Genomic DNA, 19595 nt, shown 5'->3' with positions numbered 1-19595 from the left:
AATGTTACCAGAAATTGTACAATAGTCATTTCAATGTTTTAAAAAAATGAATTCAGAATCATTTCGATGGGTAATTGTATTCAATAACAAACTAAGATTTAAGAGAAGTGTTTTGATTGGACAGTATAATTAATTGGCCAATAGACAGAATGGAATCACTGAGGCATGTCGAAGGATAAGGATAATAACTATATTGAATACTCTTATCCTAATAGGTCGAGACTTATTTTAAAAGCTTATTTATAACTATGATTATGTTTACTCAATTAATAACAGTTCAGTTTTGAACGTTAGTCTATAGATTTTCATGAAAGAGAATATTTTGCATTCGATAGCGCTAATGACAAATTTTCGTGAATTGAAATGGATTATTGAAAAATTTGGAGACAATCAATGGGTTTTCTACAATATTCTATCATTTTTAAAGCCCTTAAATGCAGGAATTTCAAACAAATACAACTTAAATTACCACTTATATACAAGGCATGAAAAAAATGTTTGGTTACAGTAACATCTTGTGCAAAAACTGGTAGGTTAGGTTGGCTTTTATTCTTTTTGTAAGAATGCTTTTGTCCTTATTGGGTAATGAAGTGAAAGCAATTTATATTTATCTTTTCAACTTTTATAAAGCTTTTTGAACTGCATATTAAAACACACTCTCCCAATTTTTTTTTAACCAATGGACTATAAACATGGTAGGGTCGGGGCCTATTTCGTAGGCAGGGGTCGGTTGCCAGCATCAAAAGTAGGGTTTTCAGGCCTACAGCAAAAAACCCTGATCAGAGTATAAAATTTCACCAACTTGAGCAGTAGACATATTTCTACATCTCATTTAAATTTATTCTAAATTTTCTCTAAGAATCTGATTGGAGTTTAAGAGAGTGTCTACATTCAATAACCTTGGTAAAAAGACCCTCTCTTTAGAGAAACTTGTGCCAGACAGAAATGGAATTACTTTATCCCCTGGTTTCTGAAAGTTCTTGGCACGGCTGTTAAGACTTTATCTTACAAATGATGATATCTCAAGCTCCTTTTAATTTGAAATGACAATACCTAGCAGCTTTTGAGTGGACTGGAGTGTGTATTTATTAAGTGGAGTGTATATATTTATACATTGGTATCAAATTGGAACCCGTATTTATTTTTTACAACCTGAAAAAAATATATGAAATAGCTAGATTTTATTTTTGGTCTTCTACGTAGTGCAAGCCAGACAGAGCAATTTAGAAGACCGAAAATAAATGCTAACTTTCTTAGTGTTCAGCATAACAATTCTCTAAACTTAATTCAGGGCTCATGGGAAAGTTTCTATTTAATTGTAAACCAATTAATGACTAAAATTTCAAATGGAAATTTTGCGCTTGTTTTTGTCAGAGGCTTTCTAAATGATTACACGTGAGGAATGAGCATAGACACTATATATATTAAGCTGATGTCTTCGCCAATAGGATCAGTACTTAAAAAGTTTCGAGAAATTGGAGCCTGGTCCAGGCTCCAATTTCTCAAAACCTTTTAAGTCCTTTTTAACAGGATTAAGCTAAGCTCACTAATTTTGTATTATAATTTGCATAACATTGAATTCTTAAGAGTTTTTATACTTTTGATAGGAATGATCTTTATGATAATCACTATTAACCTTTTTTCTTCATCCTTATTCAATTTAAGTATGTATTTTGGCTAATTGAAATAAGCTACTTATTATTAAAAGCCTGTTAAGCTTAAGAAGTTCCAAGAAATTAGACCCAGAACAGTTCATATGTAACCATATACCAAAGACTCTGATGAAAGGAACTGCCAAGTTTCAATTTAATCTTCAATTAATTGGGTTATTTAGCAGTTCGCGCATGAACGCTTGCTAGTATAGGGCCATTAAGCGCCAAACACTAAGAAAACGCAAAATAAATGGCTAATAATAGAGCAAAAAATTAACAATAACTATTGTAAGGACGTTTTACCAGATAACAGACACACAACAGGCGATTATATTCCTCTGATCATGTTTGTATATTTATTCGTCCATAATGATAGACAATTAATAACTATAAATTCTACACTGAAGTGGCATATGGAGAGGGAAAAAAAATAACAAAGCTCGAGTTCCGATTACAAAACATTTCCTTCATCATGTCGGTGTAGAACACTTAAACCACTTTGTGAAGCCACTTGACGGGTAATTTATATGGGCATTTTCGCATATTAATTTAACAAATTATTGTTTGTTTTACCTCACCAGTTCTTTATAAGCCATTTCGTGTGTTTAATATCTCCCACTTCGGAAATTATTAGTTTTAATATCAGTTGCTGCATGATTTCCTAGCTCATTAAATTCAAGAGGTTTTGAATAAAATTAACCTTTTCGAGAGTATTCAGCAGATTTGTTGTTTGAAAACACAACTGCAAAACGAGTATACATATATATATATAGGATATCACACGAGTGGTCATTCAATACAGAATTTAATAAATGAGTTTTCTAAAATTGATAAAAATGAGTCTCGTTTAAGGAAACAATAAATTAGTATATTCAATGACCATGAATGTGATATATTCTATTTATATCATAAATACTAACTTGATGATTTACAATGCTGTATACATCAAACTTTACTATATTATGAACAAGCACATTTTCATAACTGTTCATTTATGATGATACATCAAAAGTTTTTACAATTGTTAGTGGTCAATTTTTATTTTTATTAATGGGAAGGCAGTATATATCTCAATATTTTCCAAACATTTATTTCAGTAAATGTCAGGCGTTATCGAGGTAAATCAGGTGAAGTGAAAGATATATAAAGTGGCTGGCCTATTAGTAGGTAGTTTACACACAAAAATGTAGACCACTAAAAATTGTTTAAAGATTGTTTGTATGTAAGTACACGAAATAAATGGTTATGTGACTGCTTCACTTCAAACCATTTATTGTTGTTAGAATATGCTAGCAACCTTTAACCATTACTTTAATATCAAAAATATATAATAAAACATTCAAACAAGTAGAAGACACGGGCAATATTTTCTTATTTGATATTTTTTTCTTTATAAAATCAAACAATTTTCACAAATTTTTAGGATCTAATTTTGAATAAAAAAACTGATGGTGAGTGATGCTATCAAATTAATAATTAATCAACAATTTTGCATCAATCACATAGTTCCCATCCTATGCATATTCTTAAAACAGAAGACACATTGTTAAATACTTCAAAAAAACTGTTGACTCATATCCCACAGGAAAAAAAACGAGACTAAATATATCACAGTGAATTAAGTTACACACACACAATGAGACTCTAAAGTTCACTTGAAACCCATTAAGATCACTTTTAAAATGTATATATTTTGCCCTGTTGATTTGCTTCGACATAAAATCTAGCTTTTTTTCTCCCCGATACTTAAGTGTTTTTTATATATTAAGGATTTAGCCTTTTCACAGTTGGGTTGTTATCAGCATGCTCGTTTCAGATTATAAAGCTGAACATTGGAAAAACTATACGAATTTGCTTTGTGTAAAATCAATGAATGGCTCTAAAAAGAGCTCCTCATGTCATGATAAAACTTAATTTGACATGCATATTATAAGCGCAATCATTATTTTATTATCCTAATAAATATGCCTGTTAAATTCTCCGCCCAAAGGCATCTTCACCAACCTCTTTTACATAATTATTCTGACATTTACATTTCAACACAAACAATACAAGTTAACCAAACATTTATTCAGGCCAAAAAAAATACATTTGGTTCGGGTTACCCAACTCTACCTACAAAAAAAGGCGTCGACCCTACTGATTTTTTCGTCTGTTAGTTAAAAGAAATGAAATATAAGTGTGTGTTTTAATATGTAGTTTAAAACGTTTAAAGCTTTATACGGAAGAGTACGTTAACAAAATTTGCCAATGATGAAAATAACGTTCTTATATAAATCCCTAATAAAAAAATAAAATACATAAATAGCCTCCCTACTCTACCTGTTTTTGAAAAGGATGTAACCCTAACCAGACAATTTAAAAAAAAAAAAATATTTTGGCCTCAGCAACTATAATGTTTTGAAACACAATCACAGATAAAATGTCCAGGAAAAAATTATGTTTAATAAGTTACCGGTAGTTTAATAAGTTTATAAATACAGAGCTAAACTATAAGTATGCGGTTTATTGCTGGCTTCAACAATCCTGTCTTAACAACTTGAGGTATTTCAAAAGCGAATATAAATGCCAAAGGCGAAGGCAATTGCCAATTTCATCACGTCCTATTCACGATATAATGAGCTCTCAACAGGCTTACTACTCAGATACATTCTTAGGAAATTGAGTATCCTTCCATTTATATCTCCTATTCATTTTAGTACAATAGCAAATATAGCTTGCAACTTAAGTCAAAATTAATACACAGATTTCTATAACAGAAGCCTTATATTAGACAATTAGTATATTTAATATCTTCAACAAGAATGACTCAAGAAAAGGTGTAAGAGAGGGAGGAGGGGGGTTCTTTTGAAAATTTTGCACACAAAAATTAGGCCCATAGGTTTCGTTTTACAGTTTCATTAATGGACCTTAGTCAGTGGTCGAAATGAGCAGAAGCCCGCAAGTCCTGCACTGGTAAAATGTCTTCCGGGCTTGCTCAAATTCTGAATTTTATATAACAGGGCTTGTTCGAAAATTTGATGCCAAGCTATAGTATATGAATTCGGGCTTGTTCATTCAAAAGTAATTTCAATGACTGCTTAGTCATACCTTCAATAATCTTATATCTGTATAAATGTCCAAAAAAAATCTAAACTTTGTGTTCATACTAAATACTGATGAAAGTTCAATTTACACACATTAATGTACTGGCAGCAAAATAGCGAAAATATGACAGTCAGATCATTTCAATTTATGGCTCTTATAGATCTTTATTGAAACTGGCAAAGGACCTCTTCTGTAAATAGGACCTCTAAAATTATCCTTAATTTTCTGAGGAAAAAATGAATCTCCCTTTTTAGGTGAAAATGGCATGAGGTTTAATTCCAAAATCTTCTTGTGTCTAACTTTTACAATACAAAGACTTAGCTAAACATTCTCAGGAAAATAAGCGGAATTCAATACCGTATTTTCAACTCTCTGTTCAGTATGTTCGTCAACAGGCAAGCAGAACACTGGTTAAACATAAGTTGGGCTTGCTTAAAATATGAATTTTTCATAGCAAAGCTAATTACAATTTTTAGAGTCATGTATTGTAACTTATGTGAAAGAATTTGGGTGTGATAATCAATATTTGAGAACTTGAGACAAACTAGTATGAGGTCCCTGGGTCAAAGCGTTCTCAAGTTATTGATCGGAAACCGTTTTTCATGTTAAGGTCACACTGACCTTGACCTTTGACCCACTGACCTCAAAATCAATAGGGTTCATCTGCTGGTCATGACCAATACACCTACCAAGTATGAGGTCCCTGGGTCAAAGCGTTCTCAAGTTATTGATCGGAAACCGTTTTTCATGTAAAGGTCACACTGACCTTGACCTTTGACCCACTGACCTCAAAATCAATAGGGTTCATCTGCTGGTCATGACCAATACACCTACCAAGTATGAGGTCCCTGGGTCAAAGCGTTCTCAAGTTATTGATCGGAAACCGTTTTTCATGTAAAGGTCACACTGACCTTGACCTTTGACCCACTGACCTCAAAATCAATAGGGTTCATCTGCTGGTCATGACCAATAAGCCTACCTAGTATGAGGTCCCTGGGTCAAAGCGTTCTCAAGTTATTGATCGGAAACCGTTTTTCATGTAAAGGTCACACTGACCTTGACCTTTGACCCACTGACCTCAAAATCAATAGGGTTCATCTGCTGGTCATGACCAATACACCTACCAAGTATGAGGTTCCTGGGTCAAAGCGTTCTCAAGTTATTGATCGGAAACCGTTTTTCATGTAAAGGTCACACTGACCTTGACCTTTGACCCACTGACCTCAAAATCAATAGGGTTCATCTGCTGGTGATGACCAATACACATACCAAGTATGAGGTCCCTCGGTCAAAGCGTTCTCAAGTTATTGATCGGAAACCATTTGGTATTCCGACCGACCGACCGACCGACCGACAGACAGACAGACCGACCGACCGACCGACCGACCGACATGTGCAAAACAATATACCCCACTTTTTTCAAAAGGGGGCATAATCATATAAATCTAAGGTTTACTAGGGTTACTTACCACAGAAAAATCGAGAATGGAACAGATGAAATATGGATTGTGATGTCTGTTGTTTTCGATGTATACATGATCTGAAAGTAAAAGAAAAACAAATCATAGTGTTAAGTGAAATAATTACAGTTTGCATTCCGATATCTTTCCAGCCATGTCTGCACCACCACCCCCTGCCCCCTGTTCCCAGCCATGTCCAAAAAAGCCTGCCACCTGTTCCCAGCCATCTCTGAAACCCCCTGGCCCCTGTTCACACCCATGTCTGAAACGCCTGCCCCTGTTCCCCTCCATGTCCCAAACCCTCTGCCCCCTGTTCCCCTTCATGTCCCAAACTCCCTGCCCCATGTTCTGCTTCATGTCCAAAACACCCTGCCCCCCTTCATGTCCCAAACAACCTGCCCCTGTTCCCCTTCGGTGTCCTAAACCCACTGCCCCCTGTTCCCCTTCCAAGTCCTAAACCCACTGCCCACTGTTCCCCTTTATGTCTGACCCCCCCCCCCCCGCCTTTAGGTCTGAAACACCTTGCCCGCAGTCCCCTGTTCTCAGCCATGTATGAAATGCCATGCTCCCTGTTCCCTGTGATGTCCGAAACACCCTGTTCCACGTTCTAAACACCCTGCCCCCTGTTCCCAGCCATGTCCGAAACCCCCTGCCCCCTGTTCCCAGCCATGTCCGAAACACACTGTTCCCAGCCATGTTCTAAACACCCTGTGCCCTGTTCCCAGCCATGTCCGAAACACCCTGCCCCCTATTCCCATCCAGTTCCGAAACACCCTGTTCCCAGCCATGCTCTAAACACCCTGCCCCCAGTTCGCAGCCATGTATGAAATGCCATGCTCCCTGTTCCCAGCCATGTCTGAAACACCCTGTTCCCAGCCATGTTCTAAAAACCCTGCCCCCAGTTTCCAGCCATGTATGAAATGCCATGGTCCCTGTTCCCAGCCATGTCCAAAACACACTGTTTCCAGCCATGTCTGAAACCACCTGCCCCCTGTTCCCAGCCATGTCCAAAACACCCTGCCCCCTGTTCCCAGCAATGTCCGAAACACCCTGTTCCCAGCCATGTCCGAAACACCCTGCCCCCTGTTCCCAACCATGTCCAAAAAACCCTGCTCTCTGTTTCCAGCCATGTCTAAAACACCCTTCTCCCTGTGTGGCATAGTGCATTACACATGTTACAGCCACCCCTGTAGTTTATAACACTGGTATAAATTATATACATCTAAAATCGTACATGTATTTTACATGTTTATTACAAACAAAGCTCATTTTGTGCTAATACTTGAATATATCACGCATTACATACTGACTTTGACAAGTACGCCAGACAACATGATCCCTGTATATCTGCCATTCTGCGCAGGGGATAAAAGGTCAATTTTTTTTTATGTGGTTTAGGTTTACATCTGTTCAAAAGCAGATAGGGTAGATAGGCATTTTTTTTATTTGGCTTTATGTAAGAACATTATTGTCATTATTGGTAACTGATGCCATAAAAGTAATCTGTACATCAGTATTAATCAAAAGACATTATATTAAATTATGTGATGTAAAGTTTTGGGAATAATTGAATTCAGAAATCATTGATTTTCATCACATTTCAGAGATCAGTATGAAATATATCTGTCATGATTTCAGGTGTCATCATTTAATGCATAATATATATATGTGTGTATTTACACCCCAAGGATTGATATTTCAGCTGTTTTAGGTCTTTTAAAAGGGAAAAGAAACTAATATTTATTAATTTCCTCATTCACAGGAGACTGAAAAGCTTGTTCTTTTAACTGTAAAATTTCTCAATTTAGGCATATTCGCGGAATTGCTATAAGGGCAGAGACACACGAAAACCCAGACTATAAAAACAGTCGTGTCTGTGTCTATTTTGCAGGTAGGGTCGGGATACATAATTTTTTAGACCTAAAAATGTGAAAAACAAACTACCACATTTTTATATTTGTGTTGGTATACATGTAGGTGATAAAATACATCTTTCATTGTTTACATATTTCTATGAAAAAAATCGGACTGTAGCATCATATTAATACACCTACACGATGTTTTTTTCCTAAATATTGTTCACAATACTTACACAATAGTGAACAATTGACATTGGCAATCAGAAAAAAATCCCGATAAAATATTTGTTATCTAGACTACCCAACACATGAAGAATAATTTCTCATATCAGTAATTTATTTCCTTCTCAATTTTGGCCCTATTAATCATATTACATTTCTAGTTTGTAAATTCATCTAAATGAAAAATGACTATCATGTTCAACAGCATATCAATTTATATATATAAAAAACAACTCTTTTTCATAAAGTCAATGTCACATTGTGACATTATTAAATGACTTTCAAAATATATTACAATATTTAGGATAAAATCATTACTGTTTAGGCCCTAACCCCTAAAAAAACAATTTGTCATTTAAAGTCTAGACCTTCTGTTGTTTACAAAACATTCTTTGAAATGTTTATGCAAAATAAATGTAAATGTAAATAAGGTACCATTTGGAGAATAGGTTATTCCTCTTTCGGTTGTAAAGGACGTGATTTTGTCCCCTTTCATAGTCAGCGACCCAGACGACCGACCTCTCCGACTTTTCCGCTTGACCTTGATCCCGAGGCTACTTTTATTCTCTTTCTCATTTTCATCACGTGGCTGTGGGGAAATTGATTGAAGTTCCGGGTCGTTCTGGTCGTTGATTTCCCCGGAAATCGAATTTTCAGAGTCATAAATGGCGGCCCCAGGAATGGGGTCCATTTTAATGCCGCTGCTATGTCTGGTGGAGTCTGCAATAATATATAAAATAAGTGTTGTAATCAGGATGCAAACGAATGGCAAAATTGATATTGAACATTCAGTTATTCTTTCGATCGAATGTTCGAATATTTGATTAACAAAATGAATCTCTTAGAAGTTCTAGTAAACTATTATTATTCAATTTGATAAAAGCACTATATACCAGTGCATTCATATTTGTAAACAATGCAAAATTAGACCAGCAAACATTGTAAAATTCCAGTTAATGATGTTATGCGCCAACAGAGGGTCATTTCGTAGGTCAAATAGCCTGGTTCTGGAGTTGACCTTTCCTAAATATAACTATGGAAAAACCAAACCAACTCGGAACTTGTAAAACGAAAACAAACATGGACTTCAACTCATCTATTGTGCAACAATACAGGAAGTATATGCTGTGAAACAGCTCACTCCCATCCCCTTAATCCACCTGCGACCTTTACAGAACTTTTTCTCCATATGTTTTGATTTGCCATCAAAGGCCATCATTACACAATAGTTATTGATGTAATATTCAAGTTAAACTCCATCATATAGTTAGGGTTTAAGAGGAAGTTTTATAGAAGGGTGCTGCACCCTCCTTTCTATGTAAGGACCCCTCTGTGATCATGAGACCAGCATGTGCACACACACCCCCTTCATAGAAATGAATGTTGTAGATCTATAATAAAATGGTTTCTATGTTTTGTTTCAAAGCTTTTTAAATTATTAAATATTCATACAAAGTTAATATATATCTTGCAATTGAAAAGTACCATTACTTCAATTAAACGCATTTCTGAAACAAATTGTCAAATTCATATAATATTTTATTTCTCCACAGCCCGAAATAATGTGCCATTCTTACCCTCATCGCCCTGTCCCATTTCTACAGCACCTTACCTTTTTTAAAAACCCTGGCTAAAACCATAATACAGTATGATGTATAACTTTGTATCCATGCTGCAGTAGATCCATATGTTTCAAGTAAAGCAAGGGTTATTTTTTGTTTATTGTCTGATATCACACATACCCCCTGTGTGTTGTACACAGTGTGAATCAATATCGCATTGTGTAGCTTGAAACCACCTTTTCAAGGATAGAGTGAGAATTTTAACTATGATATACTATATGCATTTGACATTCAGGATTTTGAAAAATATATATGATAAATAACCCAGTTTTTGTTGAAAACCTGCTTATTATAAAAGGTGTCATAAAGGGAATAAAAATTGTCTGAATGAGTTAACTAAAACTTCACCAGCGTATTTTTCGGACCAAATTGGGTAAAAATTTCGCCACATTCTATAAATCTATAACATACTTATTGCCCAAATGTGAAAATAAAAAATAATTTTAGTGCAGAGCGTTGATGGCAACATGCTTATTTCAGAATTTGTGATTCTGGCAAGTGTGGACCTGGTTAAGATGTTTGTCAAAATTGTATTACTCAGACAATATAAACCACTGCATTAAATGCAAATTTTGGGTACAAGATACTTAAGTAACATAATTAAAAGACTTGTGGGGAAATCACTCATCTAAAAGACTAAGAAAAAGCTCCCAACCAAAAGCTCCCAACCAAACTGCCACTGGACAAAACTGGGCTTTGGCGTAATCTTACAAGGTACATCTCAAAATTGTTGATGCTTAAATTATCTCTGACCATTGAGTTTTTACCCTCCATGATCCCGGGGAAAGATTTAGACAGGATGTCAGTCTTGAAGTTGACAGGCATTCCCACACCTGTAAGTTTGAGATATGGTTTGACCCTGCCGAATTTCCTGTATGCTTAAGTTGAATTTTGATGCCAAAAGTGGGCAATATACTTCCACTGGTTGGGACTATGCAATAGACCGAAGTTCAAGTGAAGACTGGGATGGTTCCACAGCGCAGACATTCAAGAAGGAATGGTTAAAGCGACACTCTTATTTAAAATCAACAAACATACATACATATATATAACAAACATAAATTTAAGGCTATAAACCATTCAACTTCTTACTATTAAAATAATATTTTTATGGAAAATATTCATAATTGATAACAAGACTGACACCTTGTAATTAATAGCTGAAAATGCACAAATATTAAATGACTTGTGGGCCCTAAAAGACTGACATAGACTAACTAAAGTAACTGTTGTCTCACATGATAGAAATTTGGTGTTTTATGCACCTTTCTTTCAAATTAAACACTGCCCTTCATGAGAACCATTGTTATCAATATTTTGTTCATCCTTTTCGGTAAATTAAAACAATTGTATTAATTTTGGTACATCTTGTGTAAAAGTGCATCTTAAGAGCCAACCCGCCTGTCTAAGTCTTGGCTACATGAGCTGCAGTATATAAAATTCCATGCGCATCCAGTTCCCTCTTTGAGATGTGCTCTTGCTCCCAAACCATAGGGATTTTGCATCCTGTCAAAATCACCTGGGTACTGACCATTAATTTCAGACCATGAGGGGACGTCACCCTTATTGCAATAATTGAATTTCATTTCAATATTTCATTGAATTTGAGTCTCGATATTATGACGAGTGAACTAGTAGAGAAACTTATTCATTTTTATAAGTAAATTCACTAAACTCGGTGTCTTATTTGGACTATACCTCTTTGAAGAGTTAAATACGCTAATTGAAATCATGGAATTCGAGGTGAGAATTTAATTGACGGGATTGTCTCCCTTTGCCGAATGCTGATAAAATGTAAACACGATAAGAATAATGTAAACAAAAACGTCAACAGGAATAAAACACAAATATTTGTTACAAAACAAACTTTTAATTCAAAAGATCAAATAAAACAGAGCACGCTCGAAAAACAGGATCAGGAAAATCTAAAGAATTAAATGAAAATAATTTCTTAAACTTGACGGTACTAATCGCCGGTTTCTTTTGTTTGATACTCGTAAATAATTCCTAAAAATACGAGCTTGACAGCATAGCTTTGGCATATTTCGGCTTTGAATCGAATATCTTATATTTCCGAAATAATAATTTACAACATCAATAACTTACATGCAGTGTTTACGCATCAATCGCGATGTTGAATTTTGACATGATTTTTGTCAACTTTCCAAAAGCCGCCATGTGCAGAGCTATGAAAACTCCGCCTACTTTTTAACAGCCAATCAACGCATGCCTTTTTTTCCTCACGCACATCAAGGGAGACAAATACATTAAGATCAAATGTAATTCGCTCCCTTGGACCATTACTGAATTAAACAAGAGGTTCGATATGGTCATAGATCGCTTACCTGAGCTTCAACGTGGAGAGATTTACAAAAATCTTAAGACATTATTTTTGAAATCGATTCATTAACTCCCTATTGGACAGTCGCTGACATTGTTTGAAGCAGATTCGAATACATTGGGCACAGAAGCATTTGATTTTATCTAAAACACCAACACACCTATGATTTTCGGCTCCTGTTCAATACTGATATAATACCTAAAATATATTTTAATGTGGTTTGTGGTCACCAGGCAGGAGAAGTGGGTTTCTTCCGGGTACGCCGATTTCCCTCACCGAAGACAATTCCCACGTGTAAACGAGATTGATAATTAAATATAATGTTGTTATAACTCGTTTTACTCTCGTTGTAAATCAAATAAATTTAAGCTAACGGACATACACATTTATGTACGGTTCGCTACGCGTGTGATAAAAAATCAAGAGAAGCTAAGATATTAACAAAATACGAAAAAATCAAGCATTTTTGAGACATTTAATTAATTCGATATTGAAACAACAATGTTTTCTTGCTTCCAGTTAAAAATTCAACAGTATTCCGGTCTTTAAAAACGGATTTCCGGATTCCAAAAGTTGGGAGGGGGGACACACAGAGTTATTGCTTATTTATTTCAACTGAAATCGGTGGTGAATTGCTTTATTTTTCATTCTTTCAAGAAAAAAGATACAATTTTCGGTACATTTCATGTATTTACATATTCTTTCTCTACACATTCAATTTATGGCAAAGCAATATAGGGTTACCAGAAATTGTAATATCAATTAATTCCACTGTAGCGGATACTGTAAGTTATTGTTTCCTTGTCAAAGTGCTGGGGTGATATTAATGTAAGAATGGTGATAGGTTTCCACATTTCGCAAGATTTCACTGAAGGTGTAAGAAATAACGTTTTTCTTAGATATTATCTAAATCTTTGATTCTTTCTTTAATACAAATTATAACGCAAAGATCACATTTAGCCTGTCTTCTTTAACTAAGATTATGTCTTACTTTTCCCAGACGAAATAGTCAAACTATATGCTTTCCGAAAATCATTGGTAAGCCCATGAAAGCCTGGGGATTGTATTGTATTGTTTAATAATTTAGACACCTATCTCAGGCCGTTATTTGAGCACCTCTATCAGACTCCACATACAGATTCCTCTCTCAGACCCCTCTCTCAGACCCATTATTCAGAACCTCAGATCCTTTATTCAAATCCCTTTCTAAGATCGCCGTTTAGATACCACAGTTAGACCCCTCTTTCAGATCCCTCATTTAAATTCCTTATTAAGACACCTCTCCCAAACCACTCTTGCAGACCCCTCATTCAGCCCCTTTCTCAAACCCCTGATTCAGAACCTTCTATTGGAACCCTCTCTCAGATCCCTCATGCAATAAGACCCCCCCCCCCCTATTCATACCTCCTATCCAGACCATTTATTCGCCCCCTTTCTCAAACCCCTTATTCATAACCTTCTTTTGGAATTCTCTCTCAGACCCCTAATGCATTAAGGCCCCCTCATTTACACAACTCATTCAGACCCCAAATTTAGACCCCTCAGTTTAGACCCTATATTTAGACCCCCCCCCTCCCCCGAAGAAGACCCCTCATTTAGACTCCTCATTAAGATCCATCAGTTAGACTCTCATTCGGACCCCTTACTCGGACCTCTAATGCAGACCTCTTCTTTCTAAGCCCTCATTCTTACCCTTCATTTAGTACTCTCATTAAGACCCCTCTCTCAGACCCTCATGCAGACCCTCCATTCAGACCCCTCACTCAGACCCCTTATGCAGAATCCTCATTCAAACCCTTACTCAAACCCATCTCTCAGACCCCTCAATGAAACCCCTCATTTAGACCCCCCATGCAGGCTCCTTATGCAGTCCCTTCTTTCAGACCCTCATTTTAACCCACACACTTCTAATTAAGTCCGCTTTCTCAAACTCATCATTTAGAATCACCATTTTCACCCTTTCTTATACTACATTCGCAGGCACCTCATTTAGACCCTAATTCAAATCTCTCATTCACACCCCTCATTTAGACCCCTCACTCAAACCTCTCATACAAACCCTTCATTGGCCCCGTCATCCAGACCCCTCATCAAGAACCCTCATTCTAACCCCTCACCCAGACCCCTCATTCTAACCCCTCATTCAGACCGCTCATTCTAACCCCTTATTCACACCCCTCATTCAATTTCCTTTCGCAAACTCTCATTTGGACCCCTCATTTAGACCCCTCTCTTATACGGTTACATCCAAAATGCTTTTTATGGTGGCGCATTTCTTTAACAATTTCTCCGACAAGATGTGAAAAAAAAACAGGAGATAGAGGAAAACATAGCACTAATTGTCTTGAGCTTTACACGCTAAGTTGCGTACGAGGAATTAAAAAGTAGGGAAGTCTGTTTTTCTTTGGGATGGAAAACCATATACCGCATCTTTATGACGAGTTTTACCCTTTGGGACAAATTTATTCCAGGGGTAAATATGTGCATAAAGACGCACAAACCGAATGGGGGGAGGGGACAAATTTGCATTATGTCATGAGGTGGTTAAGAGTAAATTGCCCCGTGTGTATTTCATGCCAAATAAACGCAAAACCTGATAATTATTTAAAACAACAAGAGCTTTACAAACATGAACAGTCTTATAATATTCAATGAGTGGAAAAAGGATTTTGATATTTATTTCTCTATTTTTTCTAGTGGATAATGCTACTTGAGGGGAACAAATCTTGCAAGTCACTTATAATAGCTTTATTAATTTGATTAATGTATTTTTCCAACACGTAATACAGTTTGTTTTTATTAAAAATACCCAGTTTTTTAATTACCAATATATTCCCGGCAAAACAATATTCCCCGGGGCTAACCTGCAGGCTTTTTAATGCATGCCGGTGTACAGCAAGTAAGGATCTCATTGTTCCTAACAAGATTCCGAAGTGTTAAGACATGTTAAAGGTAATACGCTACTAAATTAATAAACTTTATAGTCTTTAGTGAATTGATCGATTTGCATGCGAAATATCACCGATTTCTAGTGTCTCACGACCCCCCCCCCCCAACACTATTTATTGAATGAAAGTTTTGACTTGTGTACTAAACATTAACCACACATTAGACAAAAAAGTTAAATCTAAAGATGCTCTCTTAGTCACAAATAAGATTTTTCACAATTAATACAGTTGTTTTAATATACCAAAAAGGATGAATAAATGTCGACAACAATGGTTCTTATAAAGGATACGGAGTTTAATTTCAAACAAACCTGCAGAAAACATGGTATTTTTTCCTTACGATACATTTTTGTACAATAGTAGATCACAGACAATATTTTAGCACTCACCAATCATTTAATATTTTCCCGTTTTCAGCTATTAAATACACGGTCACAATCTTGTTATCGGCAATTAATATTTTCTATAAATGCAATTTTTGGTTAGTAGTTGATTGTAAAAGAGTGTCACTTTAAGAAAATTAACATATGTTAAATGTTGCTACTACAGTATATGATCGATCAAGTTGCCAATGGTCTGATATGGTATAACCATGCTTTATTTCACTGCAATGTGTTGATAAAAAAAGAAGAAAAAGAAACACATGTGACAGTTAGTAGTCACTTCCGAATTGGCGTTATTTGCCCTAGAAATACAAGTATGATAAACTTGCATAGTATTCTGCAAATTCTGACCGTTAGATTTTTAATAAAAGTACATTTTCAAAACTGATATTCATTATATATTACTTATACGATTAGCATTTTAAAAATATTACTGCCATGAAATAAATTTCTCAGTTTTTAATATTTTTAAAGTATGCATATATACGTACCGAAACGGAATATACTTAACGATTAATCTAATTAGTTCCATCTTTATACGAGTTTTACAAACTATCCAACATATGCCAATGGGAGACAGATAGATTTGATATGAGTTTAATTAATAAGGATCTGAATGAATGAATGCAGACAATGCTATGATTTACCGGTACTAAGATCACACTTGATTGTTTTATAACAATTGTGACACAAGTTATTACAACAGTATATTAATCACCCTCGTTGGCATGCATGTTGTTCAGAGTTTGTGGTCTTGTGTTGTGGGGGAAACCGGTACCCGGAAGAAATCGACGAATCCGGCTTGGTGACCACAATTCAAGTGATACTATATATTCTTGATATTATTTATATAAAATAATTATCACGGTACGTACTGGTGGTAGCGGTAGCAGTAGCAGTAGCAGTAGCAGTAGAGTTAGTAGTAGTAGTTGTTGTTGTTGCAGTAGTAGTAATAGTAGTCACCGTCGTCACCGTCGTCATCGTCGTAATTGTTGTTGTTGTTGAAGTGGCAGCAGCAGCAGCAGCAGCAGCAGCAGTAGCAGTAGCAGTAGCAGTAGTAGTAGTAGTAGTAGTAGTAGTAGTAGTGGTAGTAGTAGTAGAAGCAGCAGCAGCAGTAGTAGTAGTAGCAGTAGCAGAAGAAGTAGTAGTAGTAGTAGTAGTAGTAGTAGTAGTAGTAGTAGTAGTAGTAGTAGTAGTAGTAGTAGTAGTAGTAGTAGTAGTAGTAGCAGCAGCAGTAGAAGCAGCAGCAGCAGCAGCAGCAGCAGCAGCAGCAGCAGCAGCAGTAGTAGTAGTAGTAGTAGTAGTAGTAGTAGTAGTAGTAGTAGTAGTAGTAGTAGTAGTAGTAGTAGTAGTAGCAGCAGCAGCAGCAGCAGCAGCAGCAGCAGCAGCAGCAGCAGCAGCAGCAGCAGCAGTAGTAGTAGTAGTAGTAGCAGTAGTAGTAGTAGTAGTAGTAGTAGTAGCAGCAGCAGCAGCAGCAGCAGTAGCAGTAGCAGCAGTAGCAGTAGCAGCAGTAGCAGTAGCAGTAGCAGTAGTAGTAGTAGTAGTAGTAGTAGTAGTAGTAGTAGTAGTAGTAATAGTAGTCACCGTCGTCGTGACGAAAAGTAGTAGTAGGCGCAGCATCATCATCATCATCATCACCCGACATCGTTGTAGTAGCAGTAGTATCAACAACAATAGATGCAATATATGCAACAGTACCAGCTGTATTTCTCAGACTTGTCAATTTAAGATTGATTTATTCAAACAAAGATAGTCGATTCTGTTCGGTGAGGTCACTCTTTTATAGACACGATTATGGGGAGTCAATACAGGGGGAGTCATAAATTTACAGAAAATGAGTCATTTTCATCGATCATCATCATCAGCAGCACCACCACCATCGTCATCGTCATCATCATCATCAGCAGCAGCAGCAGCAGCAGCAGCATCATCATCATCATCATCATCATCATCATCACCACCATCATCATCATCACAAATAGTTGTAGTAGCAGTAGTATCAACAGCAATAGATGCAATAACTCTTTTATAGACACGATCGTGGGGAGTCATTATTTTAAAGGGGGAGTCATTAATTTACAAATAAGTAGTCACTTTTTATGAAGAATAATGACCGGGGGTCGTTATTCAATGGGGGTCAAAATACTTCCTCACACCGGTACCTGTTTACGCGCCGCACTTGAACATTTGGCAGCCTTAAGTCAAATTCAAATATTTTTTTTAAAAAATGACGCCAATCTGTACAAAGTGAATATACACAACGTTGAAAGACTTCATACCTATTGATTTTTTAACTGTTCAATTTATTGTTTGCTCAAAATCTTCATCAACAATATGAAATAATGAAGCAAACAACTACCATGCCAATTCGTAGAGTTATTTTTAGTACCCCACTGAGCATTGTAAAGTTGTGTAAAATCTCCTTCGTCTGTATGTGTGTGTGTTCTCGAACTGAGTTGATAAAAAGATGCGTTAGGCTACCCAAAACGATATATTTCACGCATATTTTGTCTATTGGCGATTCGGTACAAAATTTGAAAGGTTAACTAACATTACATGTACAGTTTTGGAAGTAATATTGCGCATTCTTTGGTTGATTGTTTTTTTGTTGGTAGTTTAGATAAAAAAAAAAAAAAAAAAAAAAAATATCAGTACCGTATATACCGGGTCCCTGGACTTAAACATTGGTTGAACTATCGTGATCTAGTACGGCTGTTAAATTAAATAGAAAAATAAAATGCAATGACGAACACACTGTATGCGTATACAATTGTTTAACAAGAACAGTGCATGGAAAACAATAGCTTTCTACATTAACAAATACAGGAACAACTTCACATACATATCAAGTAGATAGATGGTTAAAATCCCATTTTATACCAGTTTGGAAACAAGAAAACAGACTTTCCAAGGAAAATAAAAATGGTGTTTTTAATAGGAATGTGAATTGAAAATCAAAATAGAAACTAGTCTCTTAAATTGAAATAAATTTAGCCAATCTAATAATGGTTGAAGTGTCACCTATAACCATAAGTTTCTGGAATTGAATGTGTCTGGATCTTGGAAAGGATACTTAACCATTAACCTTTTTACATCTCCATGAAAACAAACATGTGAAATTCAAGAGACAGTGGAACTGCTCACCGACATCTTTTGTAATACATATTGTGCAAATTCGCAAATTCTTATCAACATTAACAAAAGAGGAATACAATTGCTTTAAAATCAAAATGCGCTAAAACTGGTACAGAGGCAATTGCACATACTGTGATGTTTGCTTTGGTGTCTTTTGATATATCAAATATACATAAATTCCAATCACTCACCGTAAACAAGATCCAAATGAGGTATTTCGTTAGTAAATCTATCTGGTACGGAGGCTGATGCACATAACTTAATGGTGTTTTGCTGTCAAGTGATAGTTCTAATGTTAACTTAAGTCATCCAAAATATATAGATTCCTATCACTCGAGGAAAACAAGATTCAAATAAGGCAATGCGTTAATAAGTTAATCTAAAGTGCTATTGGCCATACTCATTGAAATAAAAGTACTTGACGGTGCCTAATTTGTGAGTAATCCATTGAAATAAAAGCCATACGTATATAGTAAACACATTTAAGAGCGATCTTGGTTTGGTTCTGTTCTGATTCCCGTGCAATTCATCCATTCTCATACACCAGAGTGATGATGCCATACGTACGTACCACCAGTGTTAGATTTATCATTATCAAACCTCTGACAAATGAAAATGCCTTTAACGGGATCATGGTAAAAGTTGAGACTGGCACTGTCCTGGTAGTTTTTAGTAAGTCTAATGGAGAAATTACCAGGGTGATAATCCATTTAAATCAATGACTGCCAATGAACGATATGAAAATATATAATGCTGCGGTGAAGGATATGAATCTTATAAATATTTAGAAAATATCCAGATCTGTAAGAAACATGCACTCGATCACCTTTTTCTTTGTGTTTTTTAAATGTTATTAAATATCCCATTTATATTTCTGCACAAGGGA

The 19595-nt window shown here is 35.8% G+C and overlaps 1 protein-coding gene across 4 annotated transcripts in view; it reads right to left on the bottom strand.

Moving 5' to 3' along the window:
* Positions 1-12102, bottom strand: part of LOC128246743 (arginine-glutamic acid dipeptide repeats protein-like) — a 101915-nt gene extending 89813 nt beyond the window's left edge. For all 4 annotated transcript variants that reach the window (XM_052965140.1, XM_052965143.1, XM_052965142.1 and 1 more), the window contains exons 1-3: positions 12009-12102; positions 8716-9000; positions 6209-6279 (exon numbers count right to left, since the gene is read on the bottom strand). In XM_052965140.1, coding sequence (XP_052821100.1) covers positions 6209-6279; positions 8716-8971 — 327 coding nt within the window. In that variant the 5' untranslated portion in view covers positions 8972-9000; positions 12009-12102. The remainder of the gene's footprint in view (positions 1-6208; positions 6280-8715; positions 9001-12008) is intronic.
* Between the last annotated feature and the right edge of the window lie 7493 nt (positions 12103-19595).

Source organism: Mya arenaria, chromosome 9 (assembly GCF_026914265.1).
Source record: "Mya arenaria isolate MELC-2E11 chromosome 9, ASM2691426v1".
NCBI lineage: Eukaryota > Metazoa > Mollusca > Bivalvia > Myida > Myidae > Mya > Mya arenaria.
This window is presented reverse-complemented; position numbering and strand designations above follow the sequence as displayed.